Below are 26,949 nucleotides of genomic sequence, written 5' to 3'. Positions count from 1 at the left end.
ACACTTCTAGACGAGTGGCGGGTTCTATACATTCGGGTGACCGAGTAGCCTTCGCGGACCCTCGAGTATAAATATATATCTGTGTCTAGCCCCATACGAGTGCTTGCGATCCCCCTCACCCGAACCTTTTTGTTTTATCGAAACTTTGGGACAGGACACTCGTGTTAATTTTCTTTTCTTTCGGGGTTTCTCAAAGATTTTTCAAGGATTCTTTTTCTTTTCTTTTACTTGAGTCTTTTTTCGTTAATTTTCTCGAGTTTTCTGTCATGAGTCGTCATTACACTCTTCTTCGGATTTCCTGGACGACGTTTTCTCCAGACTTCATTTTTTGCGATGCATTTACACTTGCTATACTTAAGGAACAGTGGATCTCACTGGCGTACAGGTTTGCTTTGTACAAGTTTGCTTTACATTTTACAGCACTTAATTTTTTTCTACCTGCTACTGTTCTTTCTGTACAACATGTCATACTTGTCCTGTTTCTACCTGCTATTGTTCTTTCTGTACAACATGTTCTGCTACTGTTCATTTTGTACAACATGTTCTACTATTCCTGTTTCTACTTGCTACTGTTCTACATGCATCCTACTGTTTGTCATGTATTGCACATTTTATATCATATAGCTTTAAGCATGCATTCTTTTTATATAGGACGTTTAGAGGACTATTACCATAGGGTCGTTTGATTTGACATTATAACTAGACATCCTAAAAAACTTAAACTCGTCACGACGAGGAGCTTGGAACTAGCGCAGTGGGCAGCACGACCATCTTCAACAACAGAACATGTCTTCCCCAGCTAAACCATTCTTTTCCTAGAAATTAAACAACAAGCCATAGGATTTCGAGGTAGTCTGCTTAGCGCGACATAAATCTTCACTTTATCTGTTAGGCCTTTGCACAGCCAGACTGTGTAGTTTAAGCCCTAACTCGTTCTAGGTTCCGAGGTTGTCGTCCGATACGACATAAATCCTAATATTTTCTAGGCGACTTGTGTGACTATGTCACGCAAGTATCACGCAAGTATAAGCCCTAGTATAAGCCCTAATTAAATAAAATTGACTGGATGAAACACTTGAATAATTTCTTCTCAAAACTGAAGCCAAACCATAGGATAGACTGGGAAGCCACCGAGGTTCGCCTGAGGATCCGTGACCTTCCTTAGTTTCTCTTCATTTGGATTCCTCAACAATGTTCCAGATTCGAGTTTTTCCTCTTTCACACCTTTTCGTCTGAATTCGTTGAAAAGTCTTATCCTTTTGACTTCTTTGAAGATAGTATTCCCTGATTTTTATTGAGAGTTTTTTTAAGTGATTTCGGTCATTTAAGATGTAATTAACTATAGGGGCTTGCTCTTATAGGAAGCTTTTTCCGAACCCAGTCTAAAATAAACCTTATTTAAGTCTTTGTATTAAATAGGGGAACTTGTTGGCAAATAAAACGGTTTCGCAGACCAAACGAATATCATATATTTCTTAGTTTATTTGATCGAGCCTCATCCTCAAGTCTTGTGTTTATCCCTCGGGATAGATACATGATTTGAGGTAGAGCGCTATTTCATTTAAACTGTGAAAAATATGATGTCAGTTCTATTTCATATTTTTCTAAAATTATACATATATATGTAAATTAAACGTCATTCCGAAGCGGGGAACGGAATTTCAATTCCGGTGACCGATAGCTTCTTACGGGCAACACACCCCCACCACCTTTTTCCGCTCCGACAGACACTTATAAAACTGTCTCTCGTAGCTATGTGACTGACGTGAAGTTAGCAGAGAACTTTGAAGTCTTCAATAGCAGTGCAATCCTCAGGAGGTATTAGAAATCCTCGAGCTCATCTTTTCTAAATGTTTTAAAAAACATCTCATTAGACATATTACAAGTAAAATTGATAAAAGAAGTAATTAATTATAGTTTAATGCAACAGTGAGGTCTCAGAGAACTCAGTATATCAACTAACGAATCTGTCACTACAAGAAGACAGTAGGCCTTATTAAAAATTTTTTTTGTTGTCTTTAATTCACGTAATATTAAGCTTGTGTGTGTCACATATGCATATCACCAAAAAAACTTCTTTTGACAGTAGGTCTTATAAAAAAAATTTTGTTTGTGGCATTTAATCCACGTAATATTAAGCTCGTGTGTGTCACATATACATATCACCAAAAAAAAACTTCTTTCGTTTTAACCATTTTATTACTAGCATGAAAAAAAATTAGCTAACGTAAATAAGAATGCCACAATATCGCAAATCAAAGAAAAATCATAATGCCACAATATCATCATCATGAGCTCCACAGATACACCTTCACACACCGACACATCAAGACACCAACACATCAACCACACAAACACCTCCACACAAAAACAACCACACACCAAAAACTACCTCCACAACCACACACCAACACATTCACACAGACATCACCCCCTCGTCATAGCAACACACAAACACCAACAGGTCCACCAAACACCACCACCTCCACACCAACACCTCCACACATTGACATATCAAGACATCAACACATTCACCCCGCAAGCAGCACCACCTCCACAAACCAACACTTCCACACACTAACCACCACATCCACTACCAGACACCAACACTTCCACTTAGACACCACCACCTTTTCACAACAACATAGACACCACACATAAACTAACACCTCCACTAGACACCAAAACCTCTACACATACACCACCATCTCCACACGCCATCACACAGACACCACCAGACATGACATAGACATTACACAGACAATACCACCTTCACACCAACACCGCCACACACTGGCATATCAAGACAGCAATATATCCACCATACCACCAGCACTACCTCCACACAAACAAAACCACACACTAACCACCACCTTCACAACCACACACCAACACCTCCATACAGACACCACCACCTCCACTCAGATAGGAGGAGCCACTAAAGAAGGCCAAAGCAACCTTAAGAAATCAAAGGGCATAGCAACAGACCCATATTTAACATCTATTTTATGAGTTTTATCAAAACATACACAACACCTGAGAATATTGCTATTAGCAAATGCAACACTACCATTTCATCTATTTATCAATTTCTTACCGCCACATATTTAAAACATACACAACACTGGAAATATTGTTATTAATGAATTCAACACCATCTTTTATCCATTTTTCAAATTCTCACTCAAATATCTAAATTCATGTTAAAATTCCAACCCATATTTAACACATTCACAGAACCTAAAATATTGCTATTGACAAATCTAGTAATAACTTTCATCCATTTTTCAAATTTCCACTGAAATATTCAAATTCATGTTGAAATCTCAACTCATATTCAACACATACACAACACCCGAAATATTGCTATTAACAAATCTAGCACCAACTTTCATCCAATTTTCAAATTCCACTGAAATATCAAAATTCATGAAAAAAATCCATAGCTCACCGCAAAATACAAACCATTCACAACAGAGATATTGAGAAGCACCGCTTAGGGTGCTTCCCAATAAGACTTAAACAAATAGATCAAATTCATAAACCGAACAAACCACATACAGGGCACCTAAAGCATTGCTAACAACAAATCAAACACTAAAAATCCAAAGCTCACCGCAAAGCACCAATCCGAAAAATATTGCCAACTGAAATTGCAAACCACGGAGCTTCAAATGAATAATCCAAATCCATCATGGATGCAATATGAAGCATCAAAATCATCAATCGAGCATATCAAACCGAAAACCACCAAACCGAGTAAACAGAGAAATCAGGGAGATGAAACCAACAACCATAATGCTTAGGAGGTGAATAACAGAGAAGAGAGATAGAAGAGGGAATGCCGCACAAATCTCGTAATGCACACCACCACCAAACTGAGCCGAAGAAGAGAAGGGAGAGGGAAAAGAGAGCATAAATAGCTCACCATAATAACCACCAACCGATGAAGGGGAACCACCACACAGAGCATAGGGTGCACATAACCACCAAATCGAGCGAAAGAAAAGAGAGGAGAGGGAGAAGTATGTAAGGGTTACCGAAACAACCACTCACATCTAACAATAGCCAATAGGGAACAATGTCTAGCCACCGGAGTCACGGATCCAATGGAGAGAGGTGCCTAGGGCAAAAGAATTGCGTGAGAGGGAGCGGGGTCGAAAGGGACAAGAGAAGCGCGAGGGAGGGACCCGGGGGCCGTGGGGTAAAATGCACGCGAAGAAATGCCAGCCACGGGGTTGAACTTGCGACCGCGTTTTACATAAAGTTTTTAAGGACTCCGTCGCATCGCTGTTTCTATACGGCCAAAAACATGTTTACAAAACACACCTCACAAATAACACCGCCCTAAACGGGCGCTTAGCATAGCTTTCATCACTACAAGAAGTAAATTTGATTGTAATTTTTCTTTTTTGCGTTGTCTTTCTTATTTTTTTCTCTTATTTTTTTCTCATCTCCTTCTTAATTATTGACTTTTGCTACCACCAAGGCCAAAAGTGTAAGATTTTTTAGTCTTGGTTTCCTATATTTCTTGGCTCTGCCTTCGTCACCATTGTTAAGGATCTGGGTCTCGCTTACAGTTACCACCGTTCAAAATTATCAATGCTTACCATTGCCTGACCTTTGCTGCTTGTTAAAAGAAAAAATGGAAATCAAATAAATGAAAAATGCCAGAGCAATACTGATGACTTTACATACATCAATACTGATGACTTTACATACATGAGTTTGATTAGTTTAGAACTTTACTGAAGGAACTTGAGAAACTTTTTAAAGTACTAATTCAGTCCTTAAGGTAATTTTTTGTCTCAGTTGAATTAAATGTATTTGGCCAAATCTTTATCAATTTTGGACATTGGACTCGGGAGCTATTGATTAGATGACTCACTTCTTAGAAATTTAATACATGTATACCTTGAGGCAGTGGGAAAATTGCCATGGCAGATGGTTTTTTTAAATCAATAATTGGTCTAGAAGATGTTCAGTGTATTCTCTTGTGCTAAAAGATGTTCTATATGTTTTGAAGCTGCCCACTAGCCTTGTTTCAATGTAATATCTTATTCAAATTTGTATTGCCATGCCATCTTTAATCATATTTACTGCATATTTTAGAGCAAGTATTTGGGAAAGATGATTGGACATGCTAAAGAACATAATAAAATTATTAGAAGTTATATTAGGAAATAATTTATTACTGTTATAAGTTATGAGGATTAGATTTATTTCCTTTCCTATTTTATATTGTTTAATTGAAGATATATGCGCTATATTTTTCCTTTCTTATCATTTATTTTTTCTTGTCTTTCCTATTCTAGGCTTCATGTAAGGGTATTTATAACTCCTTTTCATATCAATAAAATAATTTTGTTGAATTCTGAAATTCAACATAATATCAGAGTCTTGAAACAAGCCATAAAGTCTTCTATCGCCGCAAACTTTCTATTCCCTGCAGCCGGCAATCTTAGCCATGCTACGTACTCTCCCTACAGTCCCTAGCCATCGGACCTCCTTCCAGCAGGAACCAGCCGTCGAACCCCTATAGGCCCTAGATGCTGGAAACTTCCTCTTCCTACTGGCCCTAGCCGCTGTAACTCCTTCCTGCAGGAACTAGTTGCCGAAACTTCCCCTGCAGCATTTCCCACCGCCAAAATTCCCTCCTGCAGCCTTTCCCGCCGCCGGCTTACAACCGTGTGGAGATCCTCGAGTCCAGCTCCAGTTTACATTCCGCACCCAGTTATATTGTTTTCTTCATCACCGCTCCAATTTTCCTTTTTTTCAGGGAGTTGGAGTTTTCAGTGACTTGGTGACTTGCAGATTATTCTGGGTTTTCTTTGCCTTTTGGGGTTTAGGGCTTTGTGAAGTAAGTGAAGCAAAACAATCATTGTTTACAATACCGAGAGTGAGGAAGCAGTGACAAAGAAGGGGAGATTTGCTGCAATTGTTGTTTGCTGGTTCTGAGGAAATGGATCTCTCATTTCATGGATCAACATGTTAATAATTGTAAACTACTATGCTCAAGTATTCCTGAGGTTTGGCAACTCTGGAAAGGGTGGTGTTGGAACCTTCACTTGCACATGCCTTATTAGTGCAGCGTTTGGTATCGCTGATGCTAATGTTCAAGGGGGCATGGTTGGTGATTTGGCCTTAAAGCAACCAGAGTTCATTCAGTCTTTTTTAGCTGGTGTGGCTGCATCAGGAGCTTTAACATTAGTTTTGAGACTGGATTACAAAGGCTTTTTTTGAACACACTAATGATGGGCTTCGAAAGGGAGTGATGATGTTCTTTGCAGTGCCATCATTTTTTGAGCTGCTGTGTTCTGCTCTATGCATATATCTTTCCGGTACTTCCAAGAGTAAAGTATTATCATTCCAAGGCAGCTTCAGAAGGATCAAAGACAGTTTCTGCCGACCTCACAGCTGTTGGAATCCATTTGCAAAAGAAGAGGGGTGCGGAGTGTTCTAGAGTCAAGGAGGTAGATGATCTTCGCCTCTTGCTTTACATATTTGACTTCCCGTGTCACATCGAGATTTGCCGCTCCAGCTCTTTCGACATTGACTGACATATTTTACCAAAGCGTTCTTTGTGAAGTTCTAAATCTTTTTCGACATGGAATCCTAGCAATCGAATTACAGGCCCTCCAATTTTTTTTTATGCCGCAGGCTTTCCTTCGGAAGCATTCTTGCAGCAGACCCTTTTTCGGGGCTTTTCCTGCATTTGATTCTCCCACAGAGTTTTTTCTTGCAGCTGGCTCTCCTCCAGAGCTTTTTCTTGCTACAACCCCTTTCTCAGGCGATACCCAAGCCATTCCCTGTAGATTTTTCTGCAGGTGTTCTTTTTTTGGAGGCTATACCTTGCAGGGTTCTTCTTTTTTTACTTGCAGGTCATACCCTGCAGCTTTCCCAGTAGGTTTTCTTTCTTTTTTTTACTTGCAAGTATATCCTGCAGCTTTTCTGTAGGTTGCTTACTTCCCTACAAACTTTCCTGTAGAGTTATTGTAGAAGCCTTCCGCATACCTACAGACAATGCAGAAACTGCAATCAAAGTCAACTGCAGTCAACTAGAAGTCAATTTTTTATGTAGGTTATCTACTTCCCTGCAGGCATGCTTGCTACATTACTTGTATAAGTCTTTTGCCTACCTACAAATACTATAGAAACTGCAATAAAAAACAATCACTGTCAATTAAAAATATTTTTAAATGCCCTTGGTGATGAAAACTTCAAGTTCTACCTCACAAAGTTTCTTTACCATCCATTGTTTGGTGTTTTCAAATCCAAGTCGAACATGGTTGTCGACCATCTTTCAACTTGATGGGGAGTATTAGAAGTTATATTAAGAAATAATTTTTATAAGTTATGAGGATTAGATTTATTTCTTTCGATTGAACTTATTTTCTTTAATATTTTAGACTTTCCTATTTTATGTTGTTTCCATTATATTTAAGTAATTATTATGAATTGATAAATTGGAGATATATGTGTTATATCTTTCCTTTCATGTTGTTTCTTTTCTCTTCTTTCCTGTTATAGAATTCATGTAAGGGTATTTTTATCCTCTTTTCTTGTTAATAAAATAATTCCGCTGAATTCTGAAAATCAACAAAATTTTATTATTTCTAGACACGAGTATCAAGGATTAATAAAAGTAAATTACTGTTTATCATTGTAACTAGAATGTCCATCATTTTTGGCTCTCACGTTTGTGCTTCTTCTTTATGTAAGGAGCTTGATTTGGTAACCTTTCGGTGTATTGTGTGGAGTTGCAAAACACAAATATATTTATTTTCCCATCAGTGATAAAATAAGTTCAACTACCCTTTTTTTTATAGCGTAATTTAATAATATCCCAAGCAAAAGCGAGTATTATTACCAACTTCAAATTGTGAAGTTACTACAAAGTAATAGGGAAGTTTGAAATTACAATAAAACAATAAACTTGAAGTAGAGTAGGATCTAGGGTAAAGGCGGTGCAGGCTAGGGGATTGGACCTTCGAGAAGGTGGAAAGAGGGTGGGCTAGTAAGCTGGAAGGTGACGGTGGCAATGGGAAAGGAGGCGACAGGATGGGGAAAGTGGCGAGCTGCAAGAATAGTAGTGGGAGGTCCTGTTCAAGGTGGAAACAACAAGAAATATAGGGAAAGGGATGTGGGAACATGCAGGCAAGATTGGAGGAAAGGTGTAGGAAGGATAAAAACCACCTGGAGACCAAGATGCACCCAGAGCACTACTTGGAACCCTAAGATACAAGTCGTAGAGGTAAAAGAGACGCCAATAGTTGTCCTGAAACCACTCACAACAATATTAAACCCTAAACACTAACAAAAGCAAATATATAGTCCTAAATAACTTGGAGTGTACCACACTCCAATTGGGCGGCAATCTGAAACCTAGAGAGCCGACCGACCTTCATTTCCCTTAGACCGGATTGGTCCAATCATCCCATACGCCCTGGGTCCTAGACGTCCCCGCCCCACATCATGTTGATATATGTGGTCAGCCAGGAACTACGTGAAGAATTGCATGAAGAACAACGAAAGGGTTGTCGTTTAGGCGGTTGCTGCAAGGAAGAATGTGTGGTTGTAAAGCGAGAGGTATGTAGAGAAGTCGAAAACGATAAATATCTCCTTGGGAATGAGATACAGGTGGAGCACCAATCGACTCTTGAAAAATAATTACCACCTCGAAAAGAGATACAACTGGAGCATCAATTGCCCTTAGATACATTCATAGAAGAGAAAATAGAGAATGTTAGTGGCTATCCCGATAGAAACTCAATCCAAAATTAAAACCCTAAAGCACTAAAAGGAGATATATAAGCCTAGGGTGAATAGGAGTGGACCCCTCTCCAAATAGGAGGGAAGTCTTTACTTGGAAGGGCCGGTCGGTCCTTCTCGTGCTTGGACCGAACAGTCCAGACATAGCAATCGCTGCACTCCATGTAAAGATGCGATCCTGCTTCCGCTTCTTAAGCATGAGACGCACCGCGTCAGTCTCACGAGATTTGGGGATCTTCAATCTCATTTGTTGAGGCTTCTGCCACTTAATAATAGTCATACCGATCCTGTTGAGGGTAGCAAAAATATTGCAAGCTACCGGTAAGTTAATCTTGTATGCATTGTCATTCCGAAACACATCCTAATAGAATAGATATTCATTCACTTTTGGCACAACTTGTGCTAGATTTGCATAATGACATCGATTCTCACAAGCCAAGACCCGAGCAAGTAAAAATGTAATATGCTTTTCTCACTCATCGTACTTGGCTAGGTGTATCTGCTCAACAATTTTGTTACGAGGAATTGACTGGAATGACATGTATGGTAGGCTGGGTCACACTGCAGTATAACCACTCACGAGAGGTCTCTTCTTTTCTAAAAGGACCTGAATCCCACTATAGGATGTTCCTTCTTGTAAAGCTTCTAATGCAATTTCCAACGCTGATGGTAAATTAGTTCAAGTAAAGGTGGCATTAATTTTTTATCAAGTGGTTTTAATTTATCAATCCATTGAATTATAGGTCGATAGAGAAGTCAAAGTGCTAAGGGAAGTAGAGTGAAGGAATAAGTATTTTCAAAGGTCTTTTAAATCAATCTGAGTAATTATTTTCTTATATGTATTAAATTTAAAGTTTATTTAATAAAGAAATTATTTAATGCTTTAGATAATTATGTTTGTATGCATGTTGTAGTTTAAGAATAAAAGGAAATGAAAGGGGAAAAAGGAAAAAAAGAATGTTTAATGTCTTTAAAAAGTTGTAGTTTAAATGAAATGAAATAAAATTTAAATATTTAAGCCATACAGGATTATCCACAATGGTACTGACAGAGATGCAATGTACTTGTGCACGTTAAATGAAATATTAAAAGTGCATCATCAGATACAATTTGATGGTACATTTTTAAGGGTGTCGTCAGACATTTTGAAGATATTTTTTTTATACTTTCAGGTATGACGATGATACTTTTAGATATGACGATAATCATGTGATAACTATTAAAGATGTTAACTTGGTAAATACTTAAAGTGAAACAAGAATGAAAAGTTTTAAAGTTTTAATGAAATCAATTGCATTTTCTTTTGATCATTCATGCATAACATATTATAGGAATTTAATGCATATTAGATCATAATTATTCACTAAGCTGTACTTACAATTATAAATAATGTTTTCTTTCAGAAGAAGAAAAGTTTTAGGTGTTATGTATAGTAGGAACGACTTAAGTTACAGAAGGAGAACCACTGCTACTGATAGATATTAGTTTATGACATGACTTTAGTTTCTTTTATTATTTGCTTCTTTATAGAGACACTTTATATGTTGGTCTGAGATGTTTTTCTATTATGATGTTTCTGGATGGTTAAATTTTTTTTTTCACTTTATGTATTAGTGGCTCTTTTATATATATTGAATTTTTTTAAAATTTTTGAAAAAAATAAAATGAAACGTTAATACCATCTGATCGCAGTTCCCGCCTTAGTTAATTCTATTCATCGGTTCGGTCGTGATAGTTGGCCATCCATATTGTTTGAACATCTGTCTGTGAGTACACTGTTAAACTGATTTTAATACCCAAAGGACTCCATATAGTTTTTCAGAGGCGAGGCAAAATAATTTCATCTCTGACATCTTGGACTTCCCTCAGTAGGGGTAACGTAGGAGGTAGGCGATGTATTTTAAAGTTTTGGAATCATATTGTCTGAGAATGCCCTCTAGTATCTACTCCTCAAACTTATGACATTTTTGGTCTTCCAATGCCAGTTTTTTCGATGCTTCTCTCAACGCCTACAAAATGATTGTTCGAGGAAACACAATCTCATACCCTGCATAAATGTCTATTACCTCGGACTCACTCCCTTCTAGAACAATTATTGTTAATTCAGCTGGAGTCGCTCTCATGTGGTCAGATGGAATCACTTATGTCTCTTCCTCGTCGGTTGAAAGTTGAGAATCCTAGGATAGGACTAGAAATTCTAGGATAGTACTAGGGTAATGATAGCTTTAATACCAATTGATATCGGAATCAACCCAAACATTTGTAATCAAATAAATATTATTACTGGAAAAGCCAATGGGTAATTCAACCAACACACAAAAATAGAAAGTAGCAGCAAACACGACACAAATTACGATTAGTGTGTGTTGATTGTGATGATGGTTGTCATTGGGTGTTCGGAAAAGTGACACAAGGCGGGGAGATGTTGGGTGTTTAAAAAAGTGACGCAAGGTGGGAAGGTGGGTTGGGCAGCGGAGAAACAACCATCCGAAGTGGTCTTGGATGGCTAGAACAACGACTAGGTTGTGGGGGGTTGGTGGTTAGGACAGAGGATATGTCGCAAAGAGGCAGTGCAGCAGGGCTGGAACAACAACAAAACAGTCAGGAACTAGTTCATGGTCGCGACAGCCAGCAGTGACAACGACGACGGATGGGAATGCATGGGACTGTGGGAGCTAAAAAGAGGGCTATCACAGGGCTGTAATAGCGAGAATGATGGATGGACAGTGAGGAACTGCAAGAAGAATAACAAAAGAATTGTTTTAAGGGCGGCTAAAGCAAGGAGGAATGTGTGGTAATGATACAGGACGGATGCAGATAAGTCGGGAAGGAAAAATATCTCCTCGGGAATGGATATAATAGAGCACAACTCAATCCTTGGAATACAATCACCGCCTCGAAACGGGATACTGACAGAGCACATTCACCCTTGAATACAACCCTAGAAGGGAAAATAGGGAATGTTGGTGGCTATCTTGATAGAAACACTATCCAAATTTTGAAACCTAAAAGATGAAAAGAAAATATATAAGCTCAGGGTAAATAGGAGTGGACACACTCCAAATAGGAGGGAAGTATCTACTTGGAAGGATCGGTCAGTCCTTCCCGTGCTTAGATCGAACAGTCTGGGCATGACAATTGACGCATCCCGTGCAGAGATGAGATTCTGCTTTTGCGTCGTAAGCGGGAGACGTCCCGCGTTAATGAGATTTTGAGGGGTTTTCTACTAAGGCTACGTTTTTTTTTTTTGACAAAAATTGCGTTTTAGCTGCATTTCCAAAAAACTGCAGCTGAAAGTTGTATTTTGTCACTGGACCTAGCTACCTGCGGTGGCTGCTATAATGTTGCTACCTGACTTTTTCAAAAAAAAATTATGATAGCCACAATTGTTTTTTGAACTACTTCTACAATAATTTTACAACTGCTTCTTCAAACATCTGCGGCTTCCCCAAACAAACTATAAATTGAAAACCTAAAACACGAAAAACAAATATATAAGTTTAGGCTAAATAAGAGTGGACCCTACTCCAACTGAGAGGAATGTCTCTGCTTGGAAGAACCCGTTGGTCGTTCCCGTGCTTTGACCTACCGGTAAAGACGCAGCAATTGCTGCTCCCAATGTGGAGTCGTGATCTCGCATTTGCTTCGTAAGTGGGAGACGCCCAACGCAATGAGATTTTGGGGGATTTTCTAGTAAAGGATTTTTTTTTAAAAATATTTTGAGAGTACATGCATTTTATAAATGCAGATTGCACAGTAATATAAATGTATGCATATTAGAAAATCAAGAGTTATTTGGTTGGATATAATGCAAATGGATAAAATTATTTATTTATGTTTATTATGATACATTTAAATGCAATGTGGGTAAGCTCAATGATGCTGAGTGTTTCTGCCCAAGCAAACGTGCGAGCAGACAGAATTTCTCATCCTGATATAGCTGGTGGGGTAGGGGGTGTGTGGGGGGTGGGGTGGGGGGTGTGTGTTGTGGATTTCCCGCTCCTTTGCTGCTCCAACTCTTGTGGGCCCTAATTTTATATTATTTGAAATAGAATTAAGAGTGATTTTATTTGAGTAACTATTTATTTGTTTGTTATGGACTGATTTGGTGCTTTTGGATTTTGATTTCTGCAATAGAGACTTCTTATCAGAGTGTTGCATCCTTAGACCGTTTTCAAGTGATTGTCCATAGCCTGATTGGATTGAGGCGGTGTTCTCTCCTGGACATCATAAGACTGTATGCCGCCCCCTTGCTACCATGCTGCTGTCCAGTCGATGTCCAGCTGCCATTTGCGCTAGATTTTCAGTCGCTATAACCCTATTTTTTCTCTCTTATCTATAGTACTAATATCCTAACCATCCCTTGGGGGGTAGGTGATTCTGGGAAGTGGAGGGTGACAATGACAAGCAACAACAATTGCAAGAGGACGGTGATTGAAGATTGTGGCGGTATTTTGTGATGACAATTGACAATAATGGTAGTAGGAGGTAGCAATGACTGATGGCGGTTGTAAGCAGGGAATGCAAGTTTGTGAGCTGTGTTTTTCATGCATTTAAAATTTGCTCAATTTGTGTATAAGACCAATTGTTGTTCAAATCAAATAATGTAGCTCTATTAATGCAAGGGATTATTTTAACTAGGTCATGACTTTACTAAAAGAAAGACGTCATTCATGCATTTTCATTTGTAAACACTACAAAAAGAGCGCTGTTAGTGAGAGAACAAAGTGGTATTCTCTTCGATACAACTTGAGCATTTTGGTTTCAAAATAATCTGCTTTAATGTTATTGGGAGAAGCAGTTCTGACAACTACATACTTTATATGTAAGTTACCTTCTAAAGTCCTAAATTGAAACAGTTCTATGGAAATGATGTCTAAATTTTATCTTAACCAGAGAACTTCAAATCATCTGACCCCTATGATTTTTGCTGTATCTTTTGTTCACATTCATGATCCAAAAAAGGGGGATATTGTTCCATTGGCTATCAGTTGTGTTTTTGTTTATATAAGTACTACCATCTACCTTCCAAGAGATTTTATATCAAAGTTAACGTCACCTTTCATGAAACAATCCAGTTTTTCTACTTTTTTATCTTCAATTAGAGAATCCAATCATGGTAAAAAAATTAAGGGTCTCTCTCATTGATCTTTCCTCATCTTCAAAATCCATGTCTCTTAGGTTTGAGTGTCATGCTTTTGTGTCTCATCCTCTACTTTTACCTCTTATAGAACATCATGAACATATCTCAATGGCTTCTTCTACGAACATCATGTGCATGTCTGCACATCTTATGTCTCTTGTTGGAAGCTTTATTTGGTTCTTCATTGTACAAAAAAGCTTATATTCCTAGACTTGCATCAATTTGAAGATCAGATCAAAGTCTTGAAATGAGGTAATAGTTTCTAATTCTACTTTGCAAACAAAATCACGTAGTAATTTGGGTTGCAATTTTAATCATAATATCCCAACTGTCATCAGGGATGGACCAAAGGATGTATCGGGCAACCTTGAATTCATTTTCTAATCATGTGTCATTTAAAAGTTTTTCCATATCTTATTGGAGTTTTTTTGTAATCCTAAGCAACGTTATCTTTCCTGTCAGGTTTTTCGAGATTTTATCTGATGAAAATTGGAAATAAGCTATGAATGCAGAGGTGGAAGTCTTAGAAAAGAACAAAACATGGGAGCTGTTGAGTTTGTCTATAGGAAAAGAATTACTGGGATGTAAATGGCTTTACACTTTGAAGTATTGACAAGATGAGTCACTAGAGAGGTGCAAGACGAATTGGTAGCTAAAGGATGTACTCAAACTTTAGACATAGATTATCAATAGATATTTGCTTCAACTGCCAAGATGAATACTGTGAGAGTTCTTATATCTTTTACAGGTAATTATGGCAAGGAATGACAACAATCTCATGACAAAAATGCATGTCTACATGGAGAGAACTTAAAGAAGCGATTTATATGAATGTTTAAGTAGATTTAGAAGAAATCTGGTTGCATGTTGGATAAGATCTTGTATAGTTTAAAGCAATCTCCAAAGGTATATTTTTAGAAGGTTTGCAAATTTTATGCTAGTCATGGCATACACAAAAAGTCAGTGCGGTCATGCATTGCTCATCAAGCACTCAGACTATGATGGTCTCATTTCTTCTGGCATATGTTGATGGTATAATTATACTCGTGCATGATTGAGAGAAAAAAAGGTTTTTAGCATGTTTGGGTAAGTAATTCAAGATTGTATGGGAAGGTTGAAAAACTTCGCTCACTCTAGTAAAGGAATCTCTCTCATAGAAAGATGCGCACACAAGACTGAATATAACTTATGACGCCAGTATTATTAGCTAGTTTATGCTTAATTCAATAGAAATAAGCATGTAGGCTCTAAATCAAGTATTGTAGTACCTGAAAGGAACCCCAGGGAAGAGAATTTTGATCAAACCAAGTACAATTTTAGTGCTTGAGGCCCATAGAGATGTTGATTATGTTGAGTCTATAATGAATAGAAGATCGATTTTCAATTATTGCATATTTCTTGTTGGGAATCTCATAAAATTGACAAGCCAAATGTGTTAACAATATCGAGTGATGAAGCAAATTTTGAGCAACGGTTGAGAGTATTTGTGAATTGTGATTGAATTTTTTGGATTTTGAGTATCAATAGGATGGCTTGATTCCTCTTTGTTGCTATTATAAACCTTCAGTTATGACGTCCCGTTCAGTTTGAGGGAGACGAAACGAAGAACTGAAGAAGAGGAGGCGAACTGAGGAGTGGAAATGAACAAAAGTAGCAGTGAGGAGTTGGGCAGTTAAAGGAGGGAGAGGAATCGAACAGTCGGAAACTCAAAGGTCCTTTGCGTTCTATAAATCGATATGTAGGAAGAAGACAAGGCAAGTCCAAAAGAGAAAAAGGGAGGAGAATAGAAGAGAAAGGAGGAGAAGGGGAGAGGAAGGGTGCGACTCACCTGCATGGAGGCTAGAACGTAGCAGAGGAGACGATATCGGTGATGAGCAGAGGCGATGTCGGTAACGAGCCGCAATTGAAGGAGTTCTCATGCGAGGAGGTGACATCAAGCTTCGAGCAGTCCAGTGCGAAGGAGAAGCATGAGGAAGGAGGGAGTGGAATCTGAAGGAGGCGCCGAGCGGCTAGCGTGCGAAGCTTGTGCGAAGGAGGAAGCCGAGCATCACACACACGCAGAGGAGAAGCTCGCCCGTGCAATCTTCAGTAAGAAAAATTAATAATATATATTAGGGTTTATGGAAATTATATTCACACACACATTGTAATAGAAGATTTATTAAAGTAGGACTCCAAGTTTGGAATTTCAGATTTGAGAGGAAAGAGAGGTAAATAAAGAGCGCGATCTTCAGGAGGAAGATTGACCCGTGCAATCTTCAGTAAGAAAATTTTGCTTTATGTTATAAATTTAATTAATGAATGTAATTAGGATTACATAAAAATAAAATGATGAAATTTAATACTTAAATGATGAAAAGTTAATAGTTTATTAAAATATTAAATTTTATATCATGTTCTAATTTTAGAAAAGTCGACGTCAAGACAAATTAATCGACATCAAAGTGGGTACTCATATTATTTTGCTATAGTAATATTTTTTTTTTCTCGACCAAATGCATTTACTGTTATTATTATAGTGTCACATATACATAATTTATAGTTTTATTGAATTTTGTTCATATTATAAGAATGACTTTTGTGCTCAGCTTTGTTTAAATTATCATTGAATCTTATATGAAAATATTGATTGTTATGCAAATGAGAATGAAATATTTATTATTAAAAAATTAATATTTTTATAGTATGCTTATTTATTAAAAAAAAAATATTATTTTTATAGTATATTTGTATCTGCATTCTCGTCTATGATGAAGCCACCATTTTATAGTACTAGTGGGGGAACGTTAAGGTACTCGTGCACGTATATGAAAAAGAATATTGATATTAAAGTAAGTTCAGTGGTACAATTTTTAGACGGTGCTCCTATGGCCGTTGTACTGATATAAAATAATATTAGTATGCTATTGATATAAGATTCATTGAATAGCATTTCAAATTTTAATATTGATTTATTAAAAGTTTAATTGGCATGTACTTTTTTTTTTCTTATATTATTGAATTTTAAGAATATAAGTATTCACTTTCTTTGATTTGCTCACCGTTCTTTTAAACTAATTTTTCAGGTATAATTTATGATTTAAAAGATGAGCGAAGAAATGAAAAATGTTTATAGAAGACACGGACAACCTAACAAAGTAAATTTAAAAATACAGTTTTAATTTAATTTAAATTAGTGACTTTCATTTGTTAAATGGTAAATGAATATAGAAAGTTCAATCCCACCGTCCGACCGTCTGTTTTCCTCTTTGGTTAATTCTAAATCTGGGGCCGAGTCGTGACATTAGTAAACATAACTTATATTCAATGCAATATGATTGAACAAATCATATAGAAGTTGGTTGACATTTCATTAAAGAAAAGCGAGATAGTAGCTTGATTTGTACACAATTTTTTTCTATTGATCGACAACTTGTAGGCGCACTTACAAAAGAATGAAACAGTGGAGTGTTTCAAAGAATCGTGTCCAAGTTGGGAATAAAAACTATTTACTCAATAGCATGCTTTAAAGGGCTCAGCAACCTTATTAGGATTGTCCATGATTCCGTTGTGGGTGCTTACAGTACATTAGGATTGTTTTTTGTTTTTGAATGTACTCATTAGGTCTGTAATATTATATATATTCTTCTTGTTTGGTTGTAGACTAGTTTTCTTTTATTTTCTTATGAGAATCAATATATATATATTGAGTCAATAAGCAACAAATATTTTTTTTTTCCCTCAATTCTTTTGGGTCATCAACGTGACTTTAACTTGCTGTTACATTCCTGTGCTTTGATTTGAATATTATGATACTTACAATGCTCTGTCATTTTCTTTGTTGTAAGTTATTTTCTTTCTATTTATTCTCTTAAGTATTCCTCATTATATTTGGTTTTTTGTGCAGAGAAACTATCGCTACTTTTTCTTTTTCATATCATCGTCGGCTTTTCTTTGTATCTATGTGTTTGCAATGTGTGCATTGTACATTAAGTTTCTTATGGATGAGGATTGCCCCACGGTATGGATGGCAATTAAAGAATCCCCCGCGTCTGTGATTCTCATGATATACTGCTTTATCTCTTTGTGGTTTGTTGGTGGACTTACTGGATTTCATTCTTATCTCATCAGCACTAACCAGGTCAGTTTTTTTTGTCTTCTGATCCAGATGTCTCATTGATTTTCATTTCATATTTGCTTCTGTTTCTGACTGATCTTAAAATATATGTTTTTTTTCCCTTAAATTAAACTGAAATTGCATTGATAATTTGGTCTGGTTCATTGTAAGCTTATATCTGTTTTAGAACCGATTAAGACAATTATTGACGCGGGACGCTTAATTCCATGGAATTGCGGCTCCTAGATTGCAGAAACCGCAGATATGGGACTAGTGTCCTGGGTCTGACTGTGCTGAACAGGAACTTCCATTTTTTTTTCGGCTGCTTTCATTTTTTTTTTCTTTATTGTTTTCTTTCATTTTTATTTATTTTCTGATTTAGGATATTCCTTATTAGGGAGTTTTATATATTTGCTGTTTTGGTTGTCTGGGACACTGTTTTCTGATTTTTATGAATTGAGAAAAGTTTTCTTTGACTTTTACTCTTTAGAGCGCTGTAGCCTATTCCTTTAGAAAGTTGATTCTGTAGCTTGCCCAGGAACAGGCGGTGGATCTCTATCGACGTTCTTAACCCGCCGATCCGCCGTTTGCTTGCTGTTCTCTTAGGCTGGACAGCTGTTGAATGCGCTCTAACTGCTGCTTCCAGCATAAATTCGCAACTTCACTGCTCCGGTTTGCTGTTCAGCGGCCTGGGTTCGCTGTCCAACCGTCCGAACCTCGCCGAACTATTGTTGGGTTGCTGTTTTCAGCTGGGACAGCTGCTGGCAACTTCGAACCTGCTGTCCCTCAGGAGATTTCAGCCACCGACAACACCTACTGTCACTTCCTAGCTATTCCGCAACCAACTCTCAGCGAACCTAGCTTTCTGAACACCTTCTAGGAGCCCTATACCAGTATCATTTAGTATCAGAGCTTGGCAAGTCCTAGATCTTTAGAGCTTCATCTTTCTTTCCTCAAATCACAATTCCAAATTACCTAACCTAACACCCACACCAAAAAATATTTTCCCCAAATCATTCCTACAACAATTCCTAGCCCTAACCTTAAATTTTCAAAGTCTATTTTTCTTACCTCCACACACAAAATTTCACCGACACTTATCCAAAAAAACCTAAACACCCAACCAACTTTGAATTGCAATCTTTGATCCGCTAGAAATCTGATCGAGAGAAAAGAACACAATGATGCATAGGAGAAATCCACAAAGATTTGTCCAAGAACTTATTATGCAAGATATGCAGCGTAAAATCTTTCAAATGCAACAGAGATTTGCCATCTTTGAGAGGAAACAATCTAGTGAGGTCACTCGCAGCTACAACCTTGACTCATTGGATCAAGAAAAGGAAGTGAATCCATTCCACTAGGCAGTTTCTAGTGACAAAGATCCAATATCCCAAAGTTTTGGCAATAAATATCAGAAGAGAAGCCATGAATATTAGAGTTAAGGTGGATTTACTGGGCTTTGATGATCGCATTGATCCAAATGAGTTTATCAAATTGCTTTAGATAGTGGAGTGAATGTTTTAGTATAAGGATATTCCTCTGGACTCCGGAGAGTTAAATTAACAGTCATCAAGCTTAGAAAATATGTTTTATTGTGGCGGGAGAACCTGGAGTATATTCGACAGTGAGAATAAAAGAGTAAGATCAATACATCTTCTAAATTGAAAAGGGAGATAATACCTTTCCTCACATTAATGACAGGACATGTTCATAAAGCATCACAACTTTACAGACAGAGTTTAGCCTCAGGATTAGGCGGCGGAAGTACACCCAATGAAGCACGTAAGCCTACACCACCCAAGGAGAAGTCCATCCATAGTGGAGAAATGATGGAGGCCCCCAACACTCCCAAATTTGTCCCAGCCATATAGTGTTTCAAGTGCCATGGGTTTGGGCGCATTACATTGATTTGCTCAACCAAGAGAATAATATTTTTCACTAAGCAGGGTGCAATAGAGGAAGCAAAGGATGAAGACCCAGAGGAGGAGATTATGAGGAGCATCAACTTGTAACCAACAAGGGAGAGATGCTGGTGATTCAAGCTAAAGCCCATGAGAGACTCCCACTGGAAAGTCGTGAGTCTAAGATAATTGAATTTCATGTTTAGTTTTAAAGATGTGGTTCCACGAACTACTTTTTTGCAGGTGATAAATGGAGCATCAATAGGATTGACCTTGGGTGTCCAATTGGTTCATAATTTTGAGGGGCCAACACCAAACATATGGCAAGTCTAGATGAGAGAATTTCAAGATTTTCAAATATACGGTCTTTCCCCTAAGTTGTCATAGTTGAGAGAGGTCCAATACGTCAAAAATGTGAAGGCCTTGAGTTATTCCTGGAAGGCTAAGCTTGGTGATAAGTTTTAAGTCAGTTCAACAGTTCACCAATGGACAAATGATCAAACAAAAGTGGCGGACCGTCATTTAAAGTGATTTTTTGTATAGAAGCCTCCATTCCCTTTTGGAAAGATACATCCCATTATCAGTATGGTTTGGAACCAAAACTTGTCTGCACAATGTTTTTGTTGGAAAGGTGGGTAAGGTACTATTAGGTTTGAACTTAAGACAAAAACTTATAGTGAATAAAAATATTTGCATCCAAAGTAATTCTTATGCATTGAAGTAGATAAAGTAATTTTCTTCATCTTTCATTTCCTTTGTAAATCTGATGCTAGAAGCCCTTCATACTACCTGAGGCCAAATTTTCTAAAAAATTATTATAACATTAAAGAGATACACCCAATGTGGTATTCTTTCTCTTATTTGCTTAAGCATCCTGAGATGTGGATCCTCATTTTTAAGAAGTTACATGTCATTCAGTAGAAGATTATCAAGGCTTATGCTACTCGACCAGCCCATTAATAAGAGATTTATGTTTGTAAGTATCCTAGTATTTGAAAATGTGTAAGGTAATTTGTTGAGTTCGTTTTGTGTGACAGGGCGGAACCAACCTCTCTTTTTATGTTGGGCAAACTAATTGCATATATAACGTAATATTAAAAAAAATAAAATAAACCCCTAAGTAGGAATCAAGTCATAACACTTGATTAATATTAGATTTTGGTTCGTATAATTAAAAAAAGAGGTGTTTGTTTGTTTCTGAAGTCTAGAATAAGTCCAGTTTTAATGTTGATTATAAATGGAAAATATGACACTAAATAGGACGCAATGGAGAAGCAATGAATGGAGAAAAAGGATCCATGTAGCCGACCCCATGTAGTGGGATTAAGGCTTTGTTGTTGTTGTTGTTGTATAAATGGAAAAAAGCTAAGTAAATTATTTTTAATATTAGATTTTGGAATGATGTGTCTTACACTTTAAATGTTACAGACCCAATTGTGAAAATGTTAAAATTAGTAGACAGTGATAAACGGCCTGTAGTGGGTTATATTTATGATGTAATTGACAAAATTAAAAATGCAATCAGTCAATTTGGAGGAGATGAAAAGTACAAGCAAATCTTTTGTATCATTGATGATGGATTGAGGTGTCAACTTTGACAACCATTGCGTTAAGCTATATATTATTTTAAAATAACTTTTTATAAGAATAACTCTCAGATTCAATCAGATGTGCAATTGATGGAAGTTATATATATAGCTATCAGTAGGTTAGTGAAAAATTTTAAAAGAAAGAATGATTATAGATCAATTTTTTTTTATTTATAATCATATTAGTGGTATTTTTGCAATTGAGTACGTCATATGCAATAGAGATAATAAAGCTTGAGGAATGGTTAATTAAAGTTTCGACTTAAATTTTGAGCCTTCAATTGATTAAACTTTTTCTTTGGCATGACATTATAATTATAATATAACAGCATGGTGGGAGATGTATCAGTTCGAACTTTGCAAACTTAAGATTTTAGGATTGATTTGTATTACTGCTGGTTGTGAGAGAAAATAGTGTGTCTTCGAGCAGGGTAATAATTTATAAATTTAAAGCATGCTAAATAATATAATTTTGCCTTTATTTTGATTTTTCTTTTTTTGCATATTCATATATAAAAAAATTGGCTAGATCAAAAGCACTCAAATGATTTAGTTTCATCAATTAAAATTAAAGTTTAAATAGATGATTAAATTTGAGAAATATTATTATCCGATAAGTTTAGATTTAATTGATGAAAGTTGTGAATGGTTTAATGTAGAGATGGTTGATGCTAGTGAACAATGATTTGGTGATGGAATCTTACTTGGAGACAAATTCAAGAGATTTTAGAAGAAGTAGATCAAACCTGGTATGTAAGATTTAGTAGGGTAAAAAAAAAAGATCTATCGACCATGATGATGTGTTCATCTCGATCAGTTTGCTTTTGTTATGCCAGAAAAAGAAAATAAAATTTATTCATAAGAAATGAAGAAGAAGACAAAAAACAATTTAAAGATGAAGAAAATTACCAGAATGAGAAAATGATTATGTGAATGAGAGAGATGATGATGAATACTTAATTATTGTAGCTTGTTCTATAAATTTTGAGACTTGATTACTTTATTTATGTTTTGGATTATATGACTTTTTTTTTTTTTTTGGCAATTTTTAAGTTTTATTTTTTACAACAAACTTTTAGGAAATTATTTGAAATTTTAATTTTACTTACAATATTTGCCTTTAAATTAGATATGTGCACTTCATTTTTTTCTATTTTATATCAACTTTTAAGCCGCATAATAAATACTCTGTTTTATATTGTTCATGAACTTATTTTTACATTAATAATTTTATATAATCTATTAGTGCTTTTGTTAATAAAAAAATATCAGTGCGCTCTGTGCTTTGCACTTTGAAGCAAAAATAAAAGTTTGTGCTTTATATTACGCTTTGCATTTTGATAACACTGTACTGGCTTTAAAATAACACATAAACTGCTAAGGGAAAACTACATAAATGCCCTTTGCAAGAGCTCAAGCAAAATAAAGCATAACACAACCAATATGAGAAAATCGGGGAAATGAAATGAAATTAAATTATAAGCTTAAAACCACTAGCTGAATAGATGTGTATAGCAGAATTGTCAAAAGTGCTAGTTTCTAATTAGGCCATAATTGTTTTCCATCATCTAAAGCAATAAACGTGCACCTAGGTGATTGCTTGAGCAATGCGAGGTGGTTAAAATATGTCAAATTATTTGTAAACTAATTTTATATTGAGGCTTTTCTCGTAAGTGTATAAACTAATAATTGTCACTTTAAACCAAGCATGAAATAAATTCTTTGTATCCCACATTCAAATTTTTTTATGAGTAGCTCATTTTAAGCCGGGCTAGTAATCACCTTAAAGTTTGTATTATTTATTAGCTTTTGGTAATCTAATCTTCGTTGTCATCTCTTTTTCATCTTCGTCAACATTTATGCTCTCTTTTTAAAGCTTTATAACCCTCCATTCCTCCCTCTACCGCCTCTCCCTTAGTGCTCTAGAACCTAAAGCTCTTTTATATATTTTTAGCCTATTATTTCCTAAACTCATCACTATTTTTCTTAATTTTATACTCTTTTCACATCACGTCATGCCAAATTATCATGATAAAAAACTTAGTCCAACTTTGTTATATAGTTTTTGAATGAAGTGAAAAATGTAAAGTTCCAGGAAGAGTTTTGCATAGTGATGCGGCTAGTTCGTTCTTAAAGGCTTCCAACCATAACGAGTTTCCCTGATATGGGCAAAACAGTTAACAAGTGGCACTGTACTTGTGCTGCAATTTCAGGTCAACAAGATCTATAAATAATTCATTCCTTTAATTTTTATAGAAGTATTTTTTTTTATGACTGAGTTTTTGAAATGTTTAGAGGCAAGCAAGTTTATACATTTAAGGAGTACCAACTTTTTGAAGTCGAGAAATTACTAAAATGTGATGTGCTTAATACCTTGTAAAATAACTATTTCCATATTCTAATCATATTTCTCATACTTTTATTTGAAAACTCTGGCTGAGCTAAAAAAGAATAGATTTGATAAAAATATTGAAGCAATTCATTCAAATATAATTCAAACAGGACCATATACAAAGCTTCATGTGACATGAGTTTGGGATGTAATGAGGTTAAAAATGACAGGCAGGAGAAATGTCTTCCCAGGTAGTGAAAATACGTCTAAAGAAATGCTCATTTCTAGGAGAACTTTGTATGGCAAAATAACTGTGTTAACTCCACAAAGCATGGCAAACAAAATATCAAGGGAACTTGCAGACTCATGATCTTTCTATTGATTAAGGGGTTGTTTGGTTGAGTGAATTCGTGGTTTACTGAAATTCTTTTGTTTGGATTTGAGAACATTATGTATTTGATATGAAGAATTATAAATACAATATAAAGTGTGAATAAATTTGAAGTTTAGAACAAAGTTTATTTTGGTTGAATTTAGAATTCGGCCGAATTTAAATTACACCATTCATGTAAAATTCTATAGGCAAGCCGCCACGCCTTGCTCGTTGACCCTGCCCGCCACCGCAACCCCCCACCCCCGCAGGTTCTTGTACAAAAAAAAAATCATAATAAATAAATAAATTATTTTCAATCTATTCAAACCAAACAAAAAAAATCATATCTTATGCTTATTTTACAGTGAATCAAACAACTCGAAAGTATTACAAATACATAGTAATTATAGTACTCTGCAAACTTTTTACATTGCATTTCATTTTTAACATACCAAACGACTTTTAAGTAGGATCATATTCTTCCAATGATTTATTTTTTTAGATAAATAATGCTAAAAGTATTTAAAGGGAGCATTTATAAAGATTTTAAAGCACGTGACCGGTGTCAAATCAGGTTTAAAAGGGTAAGATTAGGTTTGACCGGATCATGATAGGTGTGAACTGAACCCAACTCGTTTACTAAACAGGTCAAAAACTTTAATCCGAACCCGATGAGCCTACAACCCGCCTAACTCAAACACAACCCAAGTGACATGTTTGGTTTCAAGCCAAAATTGAGTCAAATTTAGGTCAAGTCAGGTCATTATATAATTTTTGTGTAAAAAATGAGTCAATTTTACATTTGCTATTTGACTCAAACCCAACCCAAAATATTAAATGATTCAAAATTTTAGACTTGAACCTAATCCGAAGATACATTAACTCGTACCCAGATTATTTCAAGTTAATTTCTTGTAGGGTTGTTGTGTCAGGTCAATTATTGTCACCTCTAATGTGGAGTTTGATTTCGTGCTCATACTGAGAAGGAAAGCTTCTGTGAATGAAGTTCCTGTTTAATCTTCATTCATTTTTTATTCCTTGTACTTTAAACCTGTTGATTCGTTGATGTTTCATTTTGTTCTCGAAATTCTTTCGTTATTGATCTTGTTCTGAAGTCCTAATGTTATTCAAATAGAATTCTAATAATGTTTGTAATTTTCTCCCCGTTAACTATGGAGTAAACTATATTTCCTGAAGAATATCTACAAAAAAAAAAGGTAAGTAGTCCTTGAAACTAGAATATTTTGATGGTAAACATCATAAACATATTAATTTTTTGAGACCCTACACGTCAGGATCACACCGGCCAGTAGCTAATGGATTTATATTTGAATGTATAATCCAATAATTTATATTTGTGGGTCTTGTTTGAAATAAGATGAACAAAGAATTAAACTATAGGCAAAACAAAGGGGAAATTTACATACATACCACATGTTTCTTAGGTATTTACATATCTAACGCCTAAAGTTTGTTATTTATGTTTTAAGTATCCATAAGTACTAACGTACCTCCAAGAGTTGGCTTTAATGATGAAAACCAAAGGACATAAAAAGAATGAGATAGGAAATTTCCATTGGGTAATTTTTATAATGGTATAGTTTATGGCTTACTTTGCACTTGTACCCACCTTTTGAATGCTTGATGAATGCTTTATTTTCTGACTTCAGCTCTCCAGAATGAGTTCAGGAAAGTTCCTAGTAACTAAAATAGGGGTATACATACATACCACTGAATTCTGATGTTTTTACATCTAACACCTACATTCTTTTTGCATTTATGCCACCCAAATCTTTCGTTTCACATCCAAGATACCACCATGTTAACTTTTAAAAATACAACTTTTCATGCATACGTAAGGTGGCGTGTATGTAACGGTTGGTGTTAGATATGTGAGTACATAGGAATTGAGTGGTATGTATGCAAATCTTCCAAAAAAATACCAAAATCTCAAACATATTGCTTGGTGCCTCAATTTCTTTTTCTTTCAGCGCCAATTTTTTTTTTTTTTTCATTTCCGGTTTCTTTTTATAGTGAGATTCGAACATATTCTTGTGCCCCAGACTACCTACGAGAATTTCAGATACAGAGCTGACAACAGGCTTAACGTCTATGACCGAGGTTGCCTGAACAACTTCCACGGGGTATTCTGCACCAAAATCAAGCCCTCGAGGAATGATTTCCGTGCCATTGTGCCGAACGAACCTGCACGGCCGCCACCCATGCTTCATCCTCAGGATCTAGAAGACGACTCAGGAAGTTTCCCTCGCTACAAAGTACAAGACGACCTTAGTATCAGTGCAGACCTGTTGATGATCTCCCAGCGGCACAACATTGATGATTTCGATCTGGAGATGGGTGGGAAGAGCCCTTCAAGCATTCCCAATGTCGCCTCCGATTCGAAATTCGCCGCAGTTTTGGATTCACGGCTTCCCGAAGAGAAGCAAGCCAAGAATTTGAATCAGGGTAGGGGAATCGAAAGATTAGGGTTATCACCTGAAAAGAGCTCTTCTCAGTGAGAAAGGAGAGGGTTGTTGATGGAAGAAAGGAGAAAATGGAGAAACGAACAGTATTATAGGTTGTAGAGGAAGGCTGGATTTCAAAGCCATTATTTATCACATATATGTTAGTGATGACTTTATTCTTTCTGTAACTTAATACAAACCAGTGTATCTTCTGAATTTTCTATGTAATATCTTCTCTCTTTTTTTCTTTCAATTATGTAGTTTTAAGCCTTCTT

At 36.2% G+C, this 26,949-nt stretch overlaps 1 protein-coding gene across 3 annotated transcripts in view; it reads left to right on the top strand.

Moving 5' to 3' along the window:
* Positions 1–26,949, top strand: part of LOC110026902 (protein S-acyltransferase 8-like) — a 45,592-nt gene extending 18,643 nt beyond the window's left edge. For 2 of the 3 annotated variants that reach the window (XM_020728107.1, XM_020728108.1), the window contains 2 exons: positions 17,802–18,035; positions 26,273–26,947. In XM_020728107.1, the coding sequence (XP_020583766.1) occupies positions 17,802–18,035; positions 26,273–26,728 (690 nt within the window). In that variant the 3' untranslated portion in view covers positions 26,729–26,947. Of the gene's footprint in view, positions 1–17,801; positions 18,036–26,272 lie in introns of all 3 variants that reach the window. The other variant, XM_020728105.1, reaches the window with a different exon arrangement.

Source organism: Phalaenopsis equestris, unplaced genomic scaffold, assembly GCF_001263595.1.
Source record: "Phalaenopsis equestris unplaced genomic scaffold, ASM126359v1 Scaffold000403, whole genome shotgun sequence".
Classification (NCBI taxonomy): Eukaryota; Viridiplantae; Streptophyta; class Magnoliopsida; order Asparagales; family Orchidaceae; genus Phalaenopsis; species Phalaenopsis equestris.
Note: the sequence above shows the minus strand (reverse complement) of the source record. Positions and strands in the feature narration are given on the sequence as shown.